The sequence below is a fragment of the Halichoeres trimaculatus genome, unplaced genomic scaffold, assembly GCF_033239565.1.
Source record: "Halichoeres trimaculatus isolate MK-OKI-2021-1 unplaced genomic scaffold, fHalTri1.1 fHalTri1_scaffold_11, whole genome shotgun sequence".
Taxonomy (NCBI): Eukaryota; Metazoa; Chordata; class Actinopteri; order Labriformes; family Labridae; genus Halichoeres; species Halichoeres trimaculatus.
The window spans coordinates 21339557-21353983 of record NW_027437189.1 but is presented as its reverse complement, the minus strand read 5'-3'; the positions used below and the strand labels follow the sequence as shown (position 1 = coordinate 21353983).

At 42.3% G+C, this 14427-nt stretch overlaps 1 protein-coding gene across 1 annotated transcript; it reads left to right on the top strand.

Annotated features, from left to right (window-relative positions):
• Nucleotides 1-1382: 1382 nt before the first annotated feature.
• Nucleotides 1383-14404, top strand: adora1b (adenosine A1 receptor b). The gene is made up of 2 exons (XM_074681765.1): nucleotides 1383-2230; nucleotides 3859-14404. The coding sequence occupies exons 1-2, from the start codon at nucleotides 1890-1892 to the stop codon at nucleotides 4649-4651; spliced, it is 1134 nt and encodes a 377-aa protein (XP_074537866.1). The 5' UTR covers nucleotides 1383-1889; the 3' UTR covers nucleotides 4652-14404.
• The last annotated feature ends 23 nt before the right edge of the window (nucleotides 14405-14427 follow it).

The window sequence follows — 14427 nt, the reverse complement described above, 5'->3', positions numbered from 1 at the left end:
TTGCCTAAGCTTGTTATTTCACACCTTTTGCTCCATAGAAACTGATTTTTCATGCTTTACCACAGCGATTATGCCCATTTATGTGTGGCAAGTGTGTCTAACGCCAATCACCCAAAGCAGGCCATATGGCTGCCCCCTCCTGCATGTCTGTTGGCTGACCTCTATACCTCATGATGCTAGTCACAGATGGAAACTGTCTCCGGTGTAGCTCCATACCATCACACAAGGGCTCGGGGTGTGAACACCAACTACAGTGTTATCTTCCTTTGGGGTTGTGTTATTTCACTGAATCACACATCTGCTGTCAGCCTTCACAGTGACTGAGCTATGTATGCCATCTGTGAAACCTTTGTATGCAGCCCGCACCATCATTGCTGCCTGGATGAGAATGATGAGCTTCTCCCAGGGTCAGAAAGCTATAGTTGCATGTGACTGCTGCTCGCTGTTGACCTTTGAACCATTGCAATGGTGTTCGACATGCCCTCAGTACTGCGCTTCGGTCCTCCACAGCTCAAGGTTTATTGTGTGTTTCTCAGAAAGCGACAGGAGAGGTTATTGTGACAGTATGGGTTGTAGGAAATATCATTTTCACCGACCTCTTGGGAAGCAGTTGATGAGTTTTAAAAAGTCTGATCAATAAATATGAAACAGTGATAAGGCTTCAAGGGCTGCCAGTATAAAATTAGTTGGAGCATAGAGCCAGCCTCAGGCTTGGAGTGGAGGTCTTCCAAGTCCAGTCACAAGGATACATCATGATTATAATTTTATATTGAAAATTATAATTCTGTTATAGAGGAAATTTAAAAGTCACAAAAATGTAGTTTGTAGGGAAACACTAAAAAAAGGAAAACATCATGTGCTTCTGTTCACTCTGTCCTGTCTCACTTTGAGAATTGTATACATGCTGCATTGATCTATACTATTTCCATCTGCTTTTCCTGAGCTGTTTCCTCGACAGGAGTAGCAGTTCAGAGCCTCACCTCTTATCAGAACAAAGGGTAGCAGAGCAAAGTCCATTAGCACTTGAAAAGGCGCAAATGAAAGTACTGCGTGGGCGTTTTAGTGGAGAGTTCAGAGCACCTCTGCGCTACCTGACTTCTTTGGGACTGTCCCACAGAACAGAGGGCTGCAGCTGTGTGTGTGTGTGTGTGTGTGTGTGTGTGTGTGTGTGTGTGTGTGTGTGTGTGTGTGTGTGTGTGTGTGTGTGTGTGTGTGTGTGTGTGTGTGTGTCCTCCTGCTCCTGACAATGAAACAGACAAAAAAAGACATCAAGACAAAAAAGCGAGAAAAAATAAATCCCAATACGCCTTATTGGCAGCTCAGATACTCAGATACTGCTCTCAGAGGAGGCATGCAGTGAGGGAGACAGGGGCATGGAGCACCCGCTCAATGCGCATGAGCTGCACATGTGCGCGCCCTCACCCAAAAGATAGTTTATTCTTTGCTCTGTAACAACCTGCTTTACCTTTTCAAGAGAAATGAATAAAAACACGTCAGAGGAGCGTTGGGGGAAGCGCCCTCTTAGGTGAAACGGAGCGCATGGAAAAGATGCTGCTCTCACTAGGAGCAGGTGTAGTCAGCCAAGTGGAGGCGCAGGGCACAGAGCAGGAGCGACGCACGACAAACGCTGGACCACAACAACACCTGCTTCAAAGGAAAGCACCCCATCTTCAGACATGCCCCCGGACAGCACGCTTCTTACAGTCAGAATAAGTGGGTTTTTCTTTGCAAGTTGTGCGTGTTAGGAGGAGAATCTGGGCACTGTGAACCTGCTGGACGCGCAGCACTAGAGGAATACTGTGGTGACAACAAAATCTTAACTAGGACGACTCTGCTGGCTTTTTACTCAAATCACTATTTCCTCATCAAGGACACAATTATCTGCAAGCATGCCCGGAGCATTTCTCTCAACGCAGTCGCTCTACATAGGGATGGAGGTGCTGATTGCGGTCGCGTCAGTAATCGGGAATGTGATGGTGGTTTGGGCGGTGAAAATTAATAAGTCGTTGCGAGATACCACGTTCTGCTTCATCGTCTCCTTGGCCCTGGCGGATATTGCAGTGGGAGCCCTCGTCATCCCTCTGGCCATCACCATCAGCATCGGACTCCAAACTCACTTTTACAGCTGCCTCCTGGTCGCGTGCACGGTGTTGGTGCTGACGCAAAGTTCAATCCTGGCTCTGCTGGCTATTGCAATTGACCGCTATCTCAGGGTCAAGATCCCGACCAGGTAATGGGGTCTTAAATGATATAAGATGATTATGTTTTTTATTTTTATTTTTTTATTTCCCAGAAAAGCCTCCTCACTCTCACTCTGCTGAAGTCACCACAGCTCCAGCTCTGTGTTTCTGGGCACTGTGTCCTCATGGGTCTTGTTTCACTTCACAGGATGTCTCTGACTCACTATTACAGACATGACAGCTAACCAGAGCATGGCTAATCAACAAACAGATTTAATTAGCTCCTTTGCATGTCTTGCAGATTGTTAAACAGTATCACTGTGACAGAAACAGTCTATTTAAAGGGCGGGGTTTAGCACAGGAGGATGCTTTTCAGTGTTTCTGGAGGGCATAAAAGAGGTCACAGTTGCTGTCAGCTGTGTTACATCTCCCTTCCTGTACAGGATCACCAGGGTTTTGTCTTGCAAGGCTAAATCAAAATACCCAGCAATGTTGCTGAAAAGCAGAAAAAAGCCTCATAGGGAAGAATACATTGTATGACAATATTGTGTATCATGGCTCCATATTTTAATCTCCAGACAATCAATCCACTTAGTCTTACAGGTTATGACAACACTTTATTTTGAATTCTGATATCCTCCTATCAAACAAATAAGCAATCAGAGCTCACTGCCATAGTGCTTCACAGAACATTAGTGATTCATCATTCAAATCAGAAATGGGCTCACTGGGGAAATACTACGGCCTCTCCCTTCCCAGAACTTACATTTGATTAGAGCGAAACAAGTTTAAATACAAATTCAGCTGCACAAAAACAGGATATTTCTACTTCATGATTATGAGCTTTGTATTTTTCCTGTACAGAAATAATAAAAAGTGTTGATTTCCTCACTGCTCTCCCCGCCCTGGCTGTTCATGGATCAGTATCTGTTCTCCTCTGAGCTGCCCAGCTCCCAGGCTCAGAGTGTGAATAACAATCTCCTCTTTCTGTTCCAGTCACAGACATGATTTAACACATACAGTCCTAATCAATACTAATCTAAGACATGTTACGTGTGACAGACTAATTTGGAGCGTCATGTTTGTCCTAAGAATTTAAATCATCACATGGTGCATGACTTTAACTGTAACATCCTCGCTCTTTCTTTTAACATGTGAGAAATTACAGGCCATAAGTAATCCAAAACCAGCCAATCATTGATCGGCTAGCTTTTCAACATGAGCAGGATCCCATTTCACTTCCACCTCAGGCTGAGTGCTTATGTGTCATTTCTGTGTCACAGGACAGATATGATAAGATTTCAGAGTTCCTTGCACCTTGCACCATTTGCTCCTGTTTCTTATCCATAAAACACCATAAACAATAAAAAAACAACAAAGCTGTGACGCAAGTTTGCTACATGCCGACTATTGCAGCTTGTGTCCACACTGCTGGTGTTAAAAAGAAAAAAAAAAGTCAATATTGAGACATAAGTTTTGTCCTGTGCTAAAAATCATAAAAAAGCAGAGCTGAGGAGTGCGGGTGATAAAGATTAAAGACACTGTGCTGCAAGCTGCTTTGCACTGTTTGTCGGTCACAACACTCGGGTAGAATGATGAAAAAAAAAGGTGAATGGAGAGCACACATGCCCTGTGAAAGCTGAGAAAAATTGCTGACGTGTGTTGTGTCCTCCTGCAGGTACAAGCGGGTGGTGACCCCTCGGCGAGCAGGGCTGGCGGTGGTGATCTGCTGGACTGTTGCATTTATTGTTGGCCTGACACCCATGTTAGGCTGGAACAACCTTCGCCGCCTCCAGCAAAACGGCTCCATCAGCTCTGACCTCATCATCACCTGCCAGTTTGAAAACGTCATCAGCATGGACTACATGGTTTATTTCAACTTCTTTGGCTGGGTGCTGCCACCACTGGTGCTCATGCTGGTTATCTATGCAGAGATCTTCTACATGATCCACAAGCAGCTGACCAGCAAGAAGCTGACCAGCAGTCACACAGACCCAAACAAGTACTACGACAAGGAGCTGAACCTCGCAAAATCTTTGGCTTTGGTGCTTTTCCTCTTTGCCATCAGCTGGCTCCCCCTCCACATCATCAACTGCATCACCCTCTTCTGCCCTGAGTGTGAAAAGCCTATTGTCCTCCTCTACATTGCCATCCTGCTAACCCATGGCAACTCTGCTGTCAACCCCATCATCTACGCTTTCCGCATCAAGAAATTCCGCACGGCCTTCAGGAAAATTTGGCAGCAGTACTTCTGCTGCAAGGACACACCAGCTCTGGAGATTCAGCCCAGTGACAGGAAAGAGATGCCTAATCCAGATCCACAGCCCGTGGTGCCCCCGCAGAAAGACTTGTTAAAACCAGATCTTCCTCAACAGCTGCCGCCTCCATCTGAGCAGAGTCCGGACCAGAAAACAGAACCTCCTCAGGAACCTAAAGAACACCCTCCCTCCTTGGAGCAGCACACAGTGTAGCTGAGGAAAGCAGATGATCGCTGGCTGGGGAAGTGATAATCGTTCCAGGAGCATTGGTTCTCTCCTCTATTGAATGTTGTCCAATGGGGAGCATGAGGTGCTACAATGCTGAGGAGACTGAGTAGACGTGGATCAGAAATCTCAAGCACTGGAAGATGTTTTCTGTGACTGCTAGAGGAGTGGATTTACTGGGAGTTTTGATAAAACATGGCAAAAGGGTATCTATTAACTTGCAATAATGGAGGTCTTTTTGACAGTAGTTGTCAATCTTAGTAACAGACTGAAGACTTCAGCTTTAATGTTTTTTATTTTTCACCATGGTCGATTGGTGTGAATGTTGCAAATGGTACAAATTAGTTTTTGTGGTTGGTCAGTGTTGGATCATCATAGAGTGAAAGTAATTTTGTTCATTAGAGCAGGTTCATCTTACAGCTGTAGAACTCTGTGTGTACGTGTAAACTGACCGTGACTAAGGAACATGAATGTAATCATGATGTAAATAAGTGACTTTGTGAACCTCTTATTCAGGGTCTTAATCGCACAACAGCGGTAGAGCAAGCAGCACTACTGGAGATTTTCTTGCAGAGAGGAGGTGTAAACTAAAAGAAGGGTTTTGTAATCCCCTAACTCCTCTCCACTGGAGCTCAGTCCCACTCAGTGATCCAGCAGCGCCGATCCATTACAGACAAGATGGACAGGGATAAGACACAGGCAGCTGGAGGGAACAGAAGGTTTTAACCTTTTTAGAAGCCGCCTGCAGGAGACTCGTGGCTGCAAGACGACAGCTACTCATGTGGGAGAAAGACAAGATGCACTTAAAGCTCATGTTTATCCAGCCTCTATCCCAGCTAGGGATGGGGAATGGGGTTTTCCATTTTTTTAACCACATAAACTGATTATAACCTTCTCATATCTTACCACTAGATACAGTGACTTCCATGGCCTTATTCAATCATTTGTAGTCCAGTAGTACGGGCTGAACATAAAAAAAAAACAAGCTGAAGATTGTGAGTATCTCTCATACAATGTAAGCTCAATTTCATGCAGTATAAAAAGCTGAGACATCTGTAGAGTAGTAATTAAACTATGTTCAAGCCACTGACATAAATGTATGAGAATGTAGTTTTTCTGTTTTATTTCCTGTAAAAACTCTGACTCATAAATGACAATCTGTTACACAGGTCAGGGCTTTTTCTATCTATCTTGATTGACGTTTTCCAGCAGGAGAAAGCTGTGAACAAATGCTGTGCTATAGGGAGCAGTATTATCTGAAACTCATGGAAGCACAATGTTTATGACTACTGTAAAGTGGATCAGCCACAAGGACTGTTCAAAAAAACAAAAAACACAGAGCAGACCAAGAAATGAGAACATAATGTGCTTTCAACAAATGACAGTGTTCCAACTGAGGTTTACAATTCTGCTGATTGCAGAGATTTGTAATATATCTGTTCAGTGTAATTTATAGCTCATTTAATTTTTCCCAGCACAAATGTGATCAATGAGCACAAAGTTCAATCCTGTCTCTCAGAAATTAAATTTATTTCTCTGATAAAATTGCATCAGCAGTATTTTGAATGAAACCTTCTGCCACCTGTTTGATGCAAATTAGTAGGAAATTTTTGATAGATGTTTCAGAGGATCTAATACAAATACATATTCAGTCAGTTTAATGGTTTAAGGCAGGGCAAATCATGGTTTTCATTAAATGAAAAAAACTACTTAATGCAAACTGATTTCTGTACCCTAATCTGTGAAACCCAAACTGTGATATCTGAGGGCTGGGTTTAACAGGCCAACCCCCTCTAACCATATTTCTACAACTTCTTAGATAAATGTATTGCTCAATGTACTCTGATGAGATGACTAAAAATAACCCAGGTGGCTGTTATATTCCTCTTCACAATGTAATTAGGAAACCAATTTAGGAGACATTGTCGCAATGCAATACAAATTCTCCGTTCACTCTTCCATTTATTTTAAAGAGGCTAAAATCAATACTTTAAAACCAACAACAGATCAAATGACGACTTGTATATTACAAGAGTTGCTACACCCTCTAAAATACATCCCTCCGCTCTGTGGTTTATTGAATCTTAAAGCTCGGTTTCGGTCCCCTGGGCAACATTTTAGGAATAATTCAAAAGCAGGTGGATTTGTAGCATTAGCATGGAGCTATCAGGTAGCAAGCTTGATTAGCAAGTGGTAATTCATGACTGTTTACCAGCTGAGACCTTAGTTAGATAGTAAAGTGAGAATATTTGCTTATCTAGTGGCTTCAAATGAATGTTGATACTACTGTATGTGTCTGCTAGATAGTGCAATAAAAGCTTTGCGCTAGGGTGCGAGATCAGTTGCATCAGTATTTTATAACAAGATGTGTTTGTATTTACAAATCAAACAATGTGGAAAAATGTTTCCACCAGTGGACAGCTCATCACGCAAAAGTAGCAAAGACATAGGATTTGATGCAACTATGGCAAAGTGGTCTCAGAGAAGTTTTTAGGGGAAATTTATTTTTTCATTTTCGGTAATATTGAAGGTTGCCCAAAAGTTGCCTACCTCATCTTTAAACAGTGATAAATCAATTAGTGTTTACAACCCTGCTGTCCCCATGTGGTCGAAGAAAAAGGTGCAGCATCTCTAAAATGCTTTCTTTGTGATATAAACTCTATACCTCTTTCAGGCTAACTGAGGACACATTTTGGTATACCCATCAACAAGGAACATTACTTCAGGTATTTCTAAAAAGGAATAATAAATTGGTGATTTTTCAGTCCTCTTAACGACTCAGCGTTTCTCGAGCACTGAACACATGAAGCTGCAGACATCTCAGCTTTTTCTTTGGGTACCTTCCTGCAGCTCAGCGGGGCTGTCAGACGTCTCATTACCACCATGAGATAACGGGAGTTGTCACAGCTCCAACAACCTATTTCTTCTTTCCGAGAACTCCTTTGATATTTGGCTCCATATTGAATCAGGAAAGATTTAGTCCATGTAAGAGCTGCTCACTCCTGTGTTATCTACAAGTCAACAGAGTTATAATCAGAATCACCTCTGTTGCCTCTTTCACACATAGGGAAGAAAGAGGGTGAATATATACATGATTTGATGCCATGCAGTAAAGGTCAAATGGCAAATTAGATCAATCAATAGTCTGATTTATGATTCAGAATTTTATACATGTGTTATTACACTCAGGTATTGGATGCTGTACTTGTCTTATGGGCTTGATTCTAGGGATATTTTTTGAGTTTGGGGTAAGGATCAGGAGGATAGAGACTTAGATCAAGATTAGAAAATAAAGGTAAATACAAACTGAAGGTCTATATTTCAGTAGAGCAGCAGAGGTGACCTTTACTTTCAGCCACCTCCTACCCTTGAGGCTAATATGGAATGCTATCCACAAACCCTAAGAGAAGGTGACTGACAAAATATTCGCATCCCATGGAGGAATCCGCTCAGGTTGAATCTGTGCTTACCTTTGAATTCATGAGATACCAGTGTCAATCATTTTGTTTATGGTCATAGGGGGTTCAGGAAATGTGGTGTGTTCATGGTTGTATCTTCACTCATTTTTAATGCCCCTGTTTGGATCAATATTTTCAAAGGATGTTTTTTTTCTTTTGTCGACTATGTTTCAGGTCAATGCATTGCTCTGTACATTGGGCCAAACCTCTGACGGACACTGACCTTCTTATCCCCTGAAGGCTTCTTGTTCCTGCACCTGCAGGTCAGGCTGATGGAAAAGGCTCAGCTTGATAAATGTGTCCCAGTAAAGAGCTTTTTCCCATTAAAAATAGAGAAGCAGTTTGATCTACCTAGGCCCTGATCTGTCATGAATAAGCAAGCATGTTGTGCCCCCGGTGCTGCTGCTGCACAACAGGAAACAAGGCTTCTTGTCAGAACACTTTATAGACTCTCACAACATCTGTCTTAGTGGACAGCTGTAACATGGCTCCAACGCAAGCCTTTGAGAAATAAAGCAAGGAGAATGAGTGTATAAAAGAGGTACTACATGCTCTCATAGTGGGATGGTGTTATACAGTAAAGCTCAGTATTCACCATCGCATACAGTACAAAGTTGGCATTGTTTCACATGTGTGATTTCACAGGGAAGCAATCAGTCATAAAAACAAGGCCGGCAGAGCCTTTGTTGATAAAGCATCTGTGTCAGACTCATCTGTGTTGTGACACAGCAGTGTGTAAACATCAGCTCCTAGTTGGCTCGCAGCTGATGAGATGCAGCAACCGAACTGATGAGCATAGAAATAAGCAGGAAAAAAAAGGGGTTGAATGAAAATATGCAGCAGATGGAAAATTTGCATCCACTAACAAGTGAATGCGACACATCAAAATGCAATGAAATGTATCATATTTTGGGTAAACAGTTGTGATTAAGCAATGCATCACGTATTATCTTCTATTACTGTTGGCTGTGAATTCAGAGTAAAGGTGCAGTGACAGGAAAATAATATGCTATCAGTTGTTTTTCATGGTCCTTCAGGGGGAACTTCATCCCACTGACTAAGCCTTTGAGGACAAGCATCACACGTCTCGTGGCATGGAAAGCCTTCAATAAAGCAGCATAGGGTCTTGCAAATATAACAAACCCCTCTCCCCTTGCAATCAATTATTCACCAAACAGGCTTACGAAATTAGAACAACATCAATATTTGATCTCCCTTTTATTTTGATCAAATCTCTGCCTGAGGAGGTATTTCTGAAAACACGGCTTTTATAAAAGGTTTTTAAATGTAGAAAAAGAGAAAAGACATTAAATGGTTTTAAGGATTTTATTTAAAGCCAAGTTATTAGCAGGCACATTATGGCTTCACGCTATGTTTAGTAGCATAATTTACCTGCTCGTTTAAATGAGATCTATTCCTTATTCAATGCAGGCTCTTACAGCTTGGTGCTGCATTTTTTTTTCCTTGACACTAATTCTCAGCACAGAGCTCCCTCTCTCTCTCTCCTAGCCAAGTAGTAGTCACTATGGGAGACTGCCACCTGCTGGTCAAGAATACTTAGTTTGAGATTAAAACTGCAAAGTGGCAAGCAGTCTCCTTGTGTCTGGTGCACTGTCAGGGGGTGAAGGGGTCACATCTGCCTCCTTCATTAGGCTTCTCCCACAGGTGCTAATGCCCAGATCATTATCCAAAGACTATTATACTAAGATCTTCAGATGGCAGATCCAAAGACTGGCTGTACTAATTAATATCCTCAAGACACCATAATTATATGTTGGAATGGGGATAAAGGGCTCAAACAGAAAAAAAAACTATTTGTGCATTTGCAAATTGGATTTAGAAGACAGTTCAGCCACTTGGTACATTTTGCTCGGAAACAGAAGGATATGAATTTCTATCATCTGTCTCTGGAAAGTAACCAAGTGGCTGTTTACGCATCACATTTTAAGAACCAGTAGTCACTGGAAAAAGAAACTGCGGTAATGAAATGGGGTTGAGCCTTCTCTCTTTGTTCTGTCTTGTAACGTCTTGAAAGTGTAGTGGAATTCTCAAGATAGTTTGTCATCATTTTTAATCAAAAACAGGATTTTTTTTTATCCTTTCAGATTCGTGAACATGAAGTAGTTGTTTGAAGTTGTTGATAATCTCACAGAGATTCCAAAAGCACGTACAAGAAAATGTGCCCGTATAAACAAAAGACTACCCACACAGAGCCACCAGGTCGTAATGTCCTCAGTCTCATGAAGTAAATTTTGTGAACAGGAGGAATAGATTCAGACTGAATTAGGGATCTTTTTGTCGCCTCATTCCTGCGACTTTTCAAACAAAGTTGAAAATTTACACTCTAGATAAGAGTCATGAGCACATATGTATATGACCACTAACAGTAATGTTAGGGTTTCACCAGTTTTGCAACATTACTGGAAGATGACACAGATATGCCCTTCCCAGGTTTTGGTCCTGGGGCAAAACGTTGCATTTATCTTAGGCCACAGGAGTTCAGACTCTGTCAACCCCCAAACACAGCACCACAGAGCTAAAAGCCCAGCAAGCACACATCAAAAGGAGGAATAACTGCCTGCCTCAACAAGTCTGTGCCAGAGTGTGCAGAGGCAGCTGAAGTGCTGAGCCTGACTCACTTCCCGCTTGCTATCAGCTGCTTGTCCTTTATCAAGGAGGGGAAATTCCCATCCAAGTCCCCTGTTTTCTGAAGGAGTGGTTTTTACAACCTGACTTGTGGAATTTAACAAACTTGACAGCCTTATTATACTCCATTTGAGGAGTCACACAAGATGCTTCTTCTCTGAATCAAAGCACTTTTCTTGTTTGGGTTTACAGGCGCTCATCTGCTTGTGGCAAATTTTGAAAACAACTCTGAAAAAGTGGCAGAGGCGTTGCTCCAGATAGAGTTAGATAAGCTACAATAAGTTTTGGTACGCTTGGGGATCCCATCATGGCCCATGCTGTCACTCCTTGTGGCTGTGCTTTGTATGGCGGAGGATGGAACGCCCCTGAAGGCCCCGCTGCTTATGACTGGTAGTAATTAGCTTTTAACAGTGGTGGTGAAAGATGGTTGTCCATAAAGTCAACACCACTTTGTCTGCATGGACTTGCTGTGCAGCACCCGCCCACGCCTTGGTAGATGCAGTCTACCCTCATGCATGGCTCCTTGCCAGACCCGCCTGCTGCTCTTTAGTAAGATTATATAATAAGTTGAACTCATACAAAGTGTCTACAGTGTCATTCCCAGTTATGTCTCCCTGGGGTGGCCTGGTGGCTTGAGGGTTAAGGGCGCCGACTTGGAACCACAACTCCCCCAGTTTATTTCAGGTTGGGAATACACTGCACGTAATCCCCGTCTTTTAACCTTCTCATTTCTACTGTCATTATTAGGTATACAGAAGCACTCAATTACTACTTTCATTAAAATTTTCCATTCTCTGCACTTCCTTTTATCATTAGTCATAATGACTCCCGTGCTCCTTGGGTTCAAAATTAGGTTTGGTTCTCATGAAGCCATGAATGAATCAATCAGTCACCAAGATTGCTATACTCCTCTATCTTTCCATACAATGTCGTTGAGAAATGTTTGCAACACATGCATCCATCTGGTTTAGAAACTCTGTCATATCCTGTACAATCACCTGCAACAAAGTGTCCCAACCCTGTAGAGTACCTGCATGGACACAGAGGAAGTGTGCATTTTTTAAGGCCTATGGTCACCCATTAGGAGTCGGCACCAGAATAAACAGGAAAGAAAGCAGAGATAAGCAGTAATGGTTTACATGGTGTGCACCCTTTAAAAGCTTTTATCCTTGACATGTCACCGGGCTTTGCTTTGGTTCCTGGCAGTGTGGAGGAAATTCACTCCCATGTATCAGATTGAGAAAAGTTTGTGGTTGCTAATGTGAGCCACATGATGTCTTCAGACTAAGCCAAGGCTGTAAGAGTATTACCTAAACACCACTCCTGTGTTTATGTAATTTTTGCTTGTTTATTTGGGTTCATCTGCATATTAGAAGCGACAGCACCATAACTCAGCCAAACCAACTATTTTTACAGTTCAGAAGAATACAGCACCACTTTGAGGATAACCTTTGTCAGTAACATTGTTTTTCAACATCTCAGAGCATCATTATGCACAAAGCAGTCCTGGAGTCGTTTTGTCTCAGTTTACGTCCTTACGGCTGATGATTGTTTGACTAAAGTGATGAATGAGAGTGTTGGCAGACGTTGGGAAAAAAAAAATCCCTGAGGTGAGTAATAATCTAGATCCTGATAAAGAGTTTTGTGAAGCAGAAGTAACACTCCTGTCTGCTGCGCTGGGAAATCATGAGTCAAAGCTGTGGCCTTTCATGCTCTTCAAGCCTCCGTCATATGACTTTATGGCTACTGTTTAAAGCTTGTTCATGGAATTATTTTTGCAAGACCTATCGCCCTGACTTATGACTCATTACAGACAAGCTGCTTTTTGAGTGGCACTCAATGGTTTGGAGGGTTGAACATGGTTTCCGCCCCGGCACTTGCTTGTTTTGATCAGTTTTTGTTTTGGTTGAGTCATTTGTTTTTCTTGATGTTCACTTAGGATCTCTGAATTCCAATTTGAGCCACAAGTGTGGAAAGATGTCTTTACAACCAGGAAAGGATACACTGTTCATTTCAGTTGGGTTACATTTTTATCTTGATCATGAAGCCAATTTCACAGAATTGTCTAATGAAAAACCAAGAAACACAGGGGAAAACTTCTTGGAAAGCCAACATAAAGTGTCTTTAAGAGTTTAGTGGGGTATAAAAACAAAACTAGTCCCAGAATATTTACAGATCTCAGCAGACTCAGCAGGCCATGGGTAAAGTACCTGGATGTGGCATTGGGGTAAAGTTGCCCTCACATCAAACATAGTGAGGGCTCCATGTGTTTCACAGCCACTATGTCCCACCACAAAGTCAACAAACCAGCTGTCGTAAAACTCAGCGCAGCTGAGCAAGGAAGAGAGCCAAAGAACCACATCAACCTTGGCAGACAGGAAGCTATTTCTGTATTTATAACTGCCCGCGAGAAACATATCATAGGACATAAACAGTTTGCTTTAACAAGGCCGCTGGAAACCAAAGCGGGCATGTCACAATTTGGGACTGAGTTGCATAACGATGCAGCACAAAGCTGTAAACACTGTATCCAGACTAGCTGAAGCAGATGGAGATGGTGCCACAGAGTGTCTTGATAAAGACTCTTCTTCATGTGTGAAGATCTCTCACTCTGACAGAGTTTTGAGCTCTGGCTGTCTGTTTTTTGGCTGAATATTTAGTAGCTACACAAAAAACAGAAAGTAGTCACAAACTATGTTTCTCTGGTATTTCAGTTCATGACTCTGTTGCTGCAGGTTTAACATAGTCAAAACAATCCTGCCTAACATTAGCTAAAGGTCTCTCTGCCTTACACTGACATTATCCAGCTCTCTGGTGACGCAGTTTTCTGTCTTACAGCAGGCTGTATGGTGTATGCCAACAGCCTGTTCTGTGATTAAGGCCAATTTTGGGGAAAACGCCACACAAAATGTGTATTTTGCGAGGTTCTGTGCCAGTCGTATTTTTAGAAGCAAAGTGGCAAAACCAAATGAATTGTGGCATTTGTTAAAATGCATGGAGCCGCATTCATTAAACCTTTGACGCCATGTAAAATCAGAGGCAGATGTTTTCACAGGATGCCTGGGGATCCTCAGAGGAGCCACATATGAACAAAAATAACCCCCTGAATGTGTCTGAATGAGCTTGAAAAGCAGCACTAGAAAGTAAAGGAGTGCATTTGAAGCTGAATGGAACAGCATAGGTCTGGATAAAACGTAACCCATGCAAGGTTTCTGCACTGAGGCTGAGGTGTTCTGGATGTGTTGGCCAATGTGTGTTGTTAACAAGAGACTGTTTTGTTCTTGTGCAGTTATATTCACTATTTTCTCCAAACAACAACAAATGTATGAAAAGTATCATACAAAAAAATTAAATTAAAAAGAAAACCTTCCTTCTTTGTTCCAACCAGCCTGAAACTTGTCTGGAGTTCCTCTGCACGTCTTCATCCATCCATGCAAATCATAAGCGTCATCACTGCTGCTGCTCTGTGTGGGAAAGGCAAAACAAATTTCAGCACAGAGAAGAATTACTGGATGAGAACTTAGGTCATAATGATGCAAGTGTCAAATGTGACAAGCATCAACCACATCAGTCAACCACCAACTCAAAAATGAGGAACAGCAGCTTCCACATAAAAACCACAGGTCTGAAACGTTACACCTCCTCTTCATTAAGACATTG

Excerpts from the sequence above, each read along its gene's own strand:
- adora1b (XM_074681765.1), top strand. The coding sequence starts at position 1,890 with ATGCCCGGAGCATTTCTCTCAACGCAGTCGCTCTACATAGGGATGGAG. Across the intron at positions 2,231-3,858 it reads AGGGTCAAGATCCCGACCAG|GTACAAGCGGGTGGTGACCC; the intron begins GTAATGGGGTCT and ends GTCCTCCTGCAG.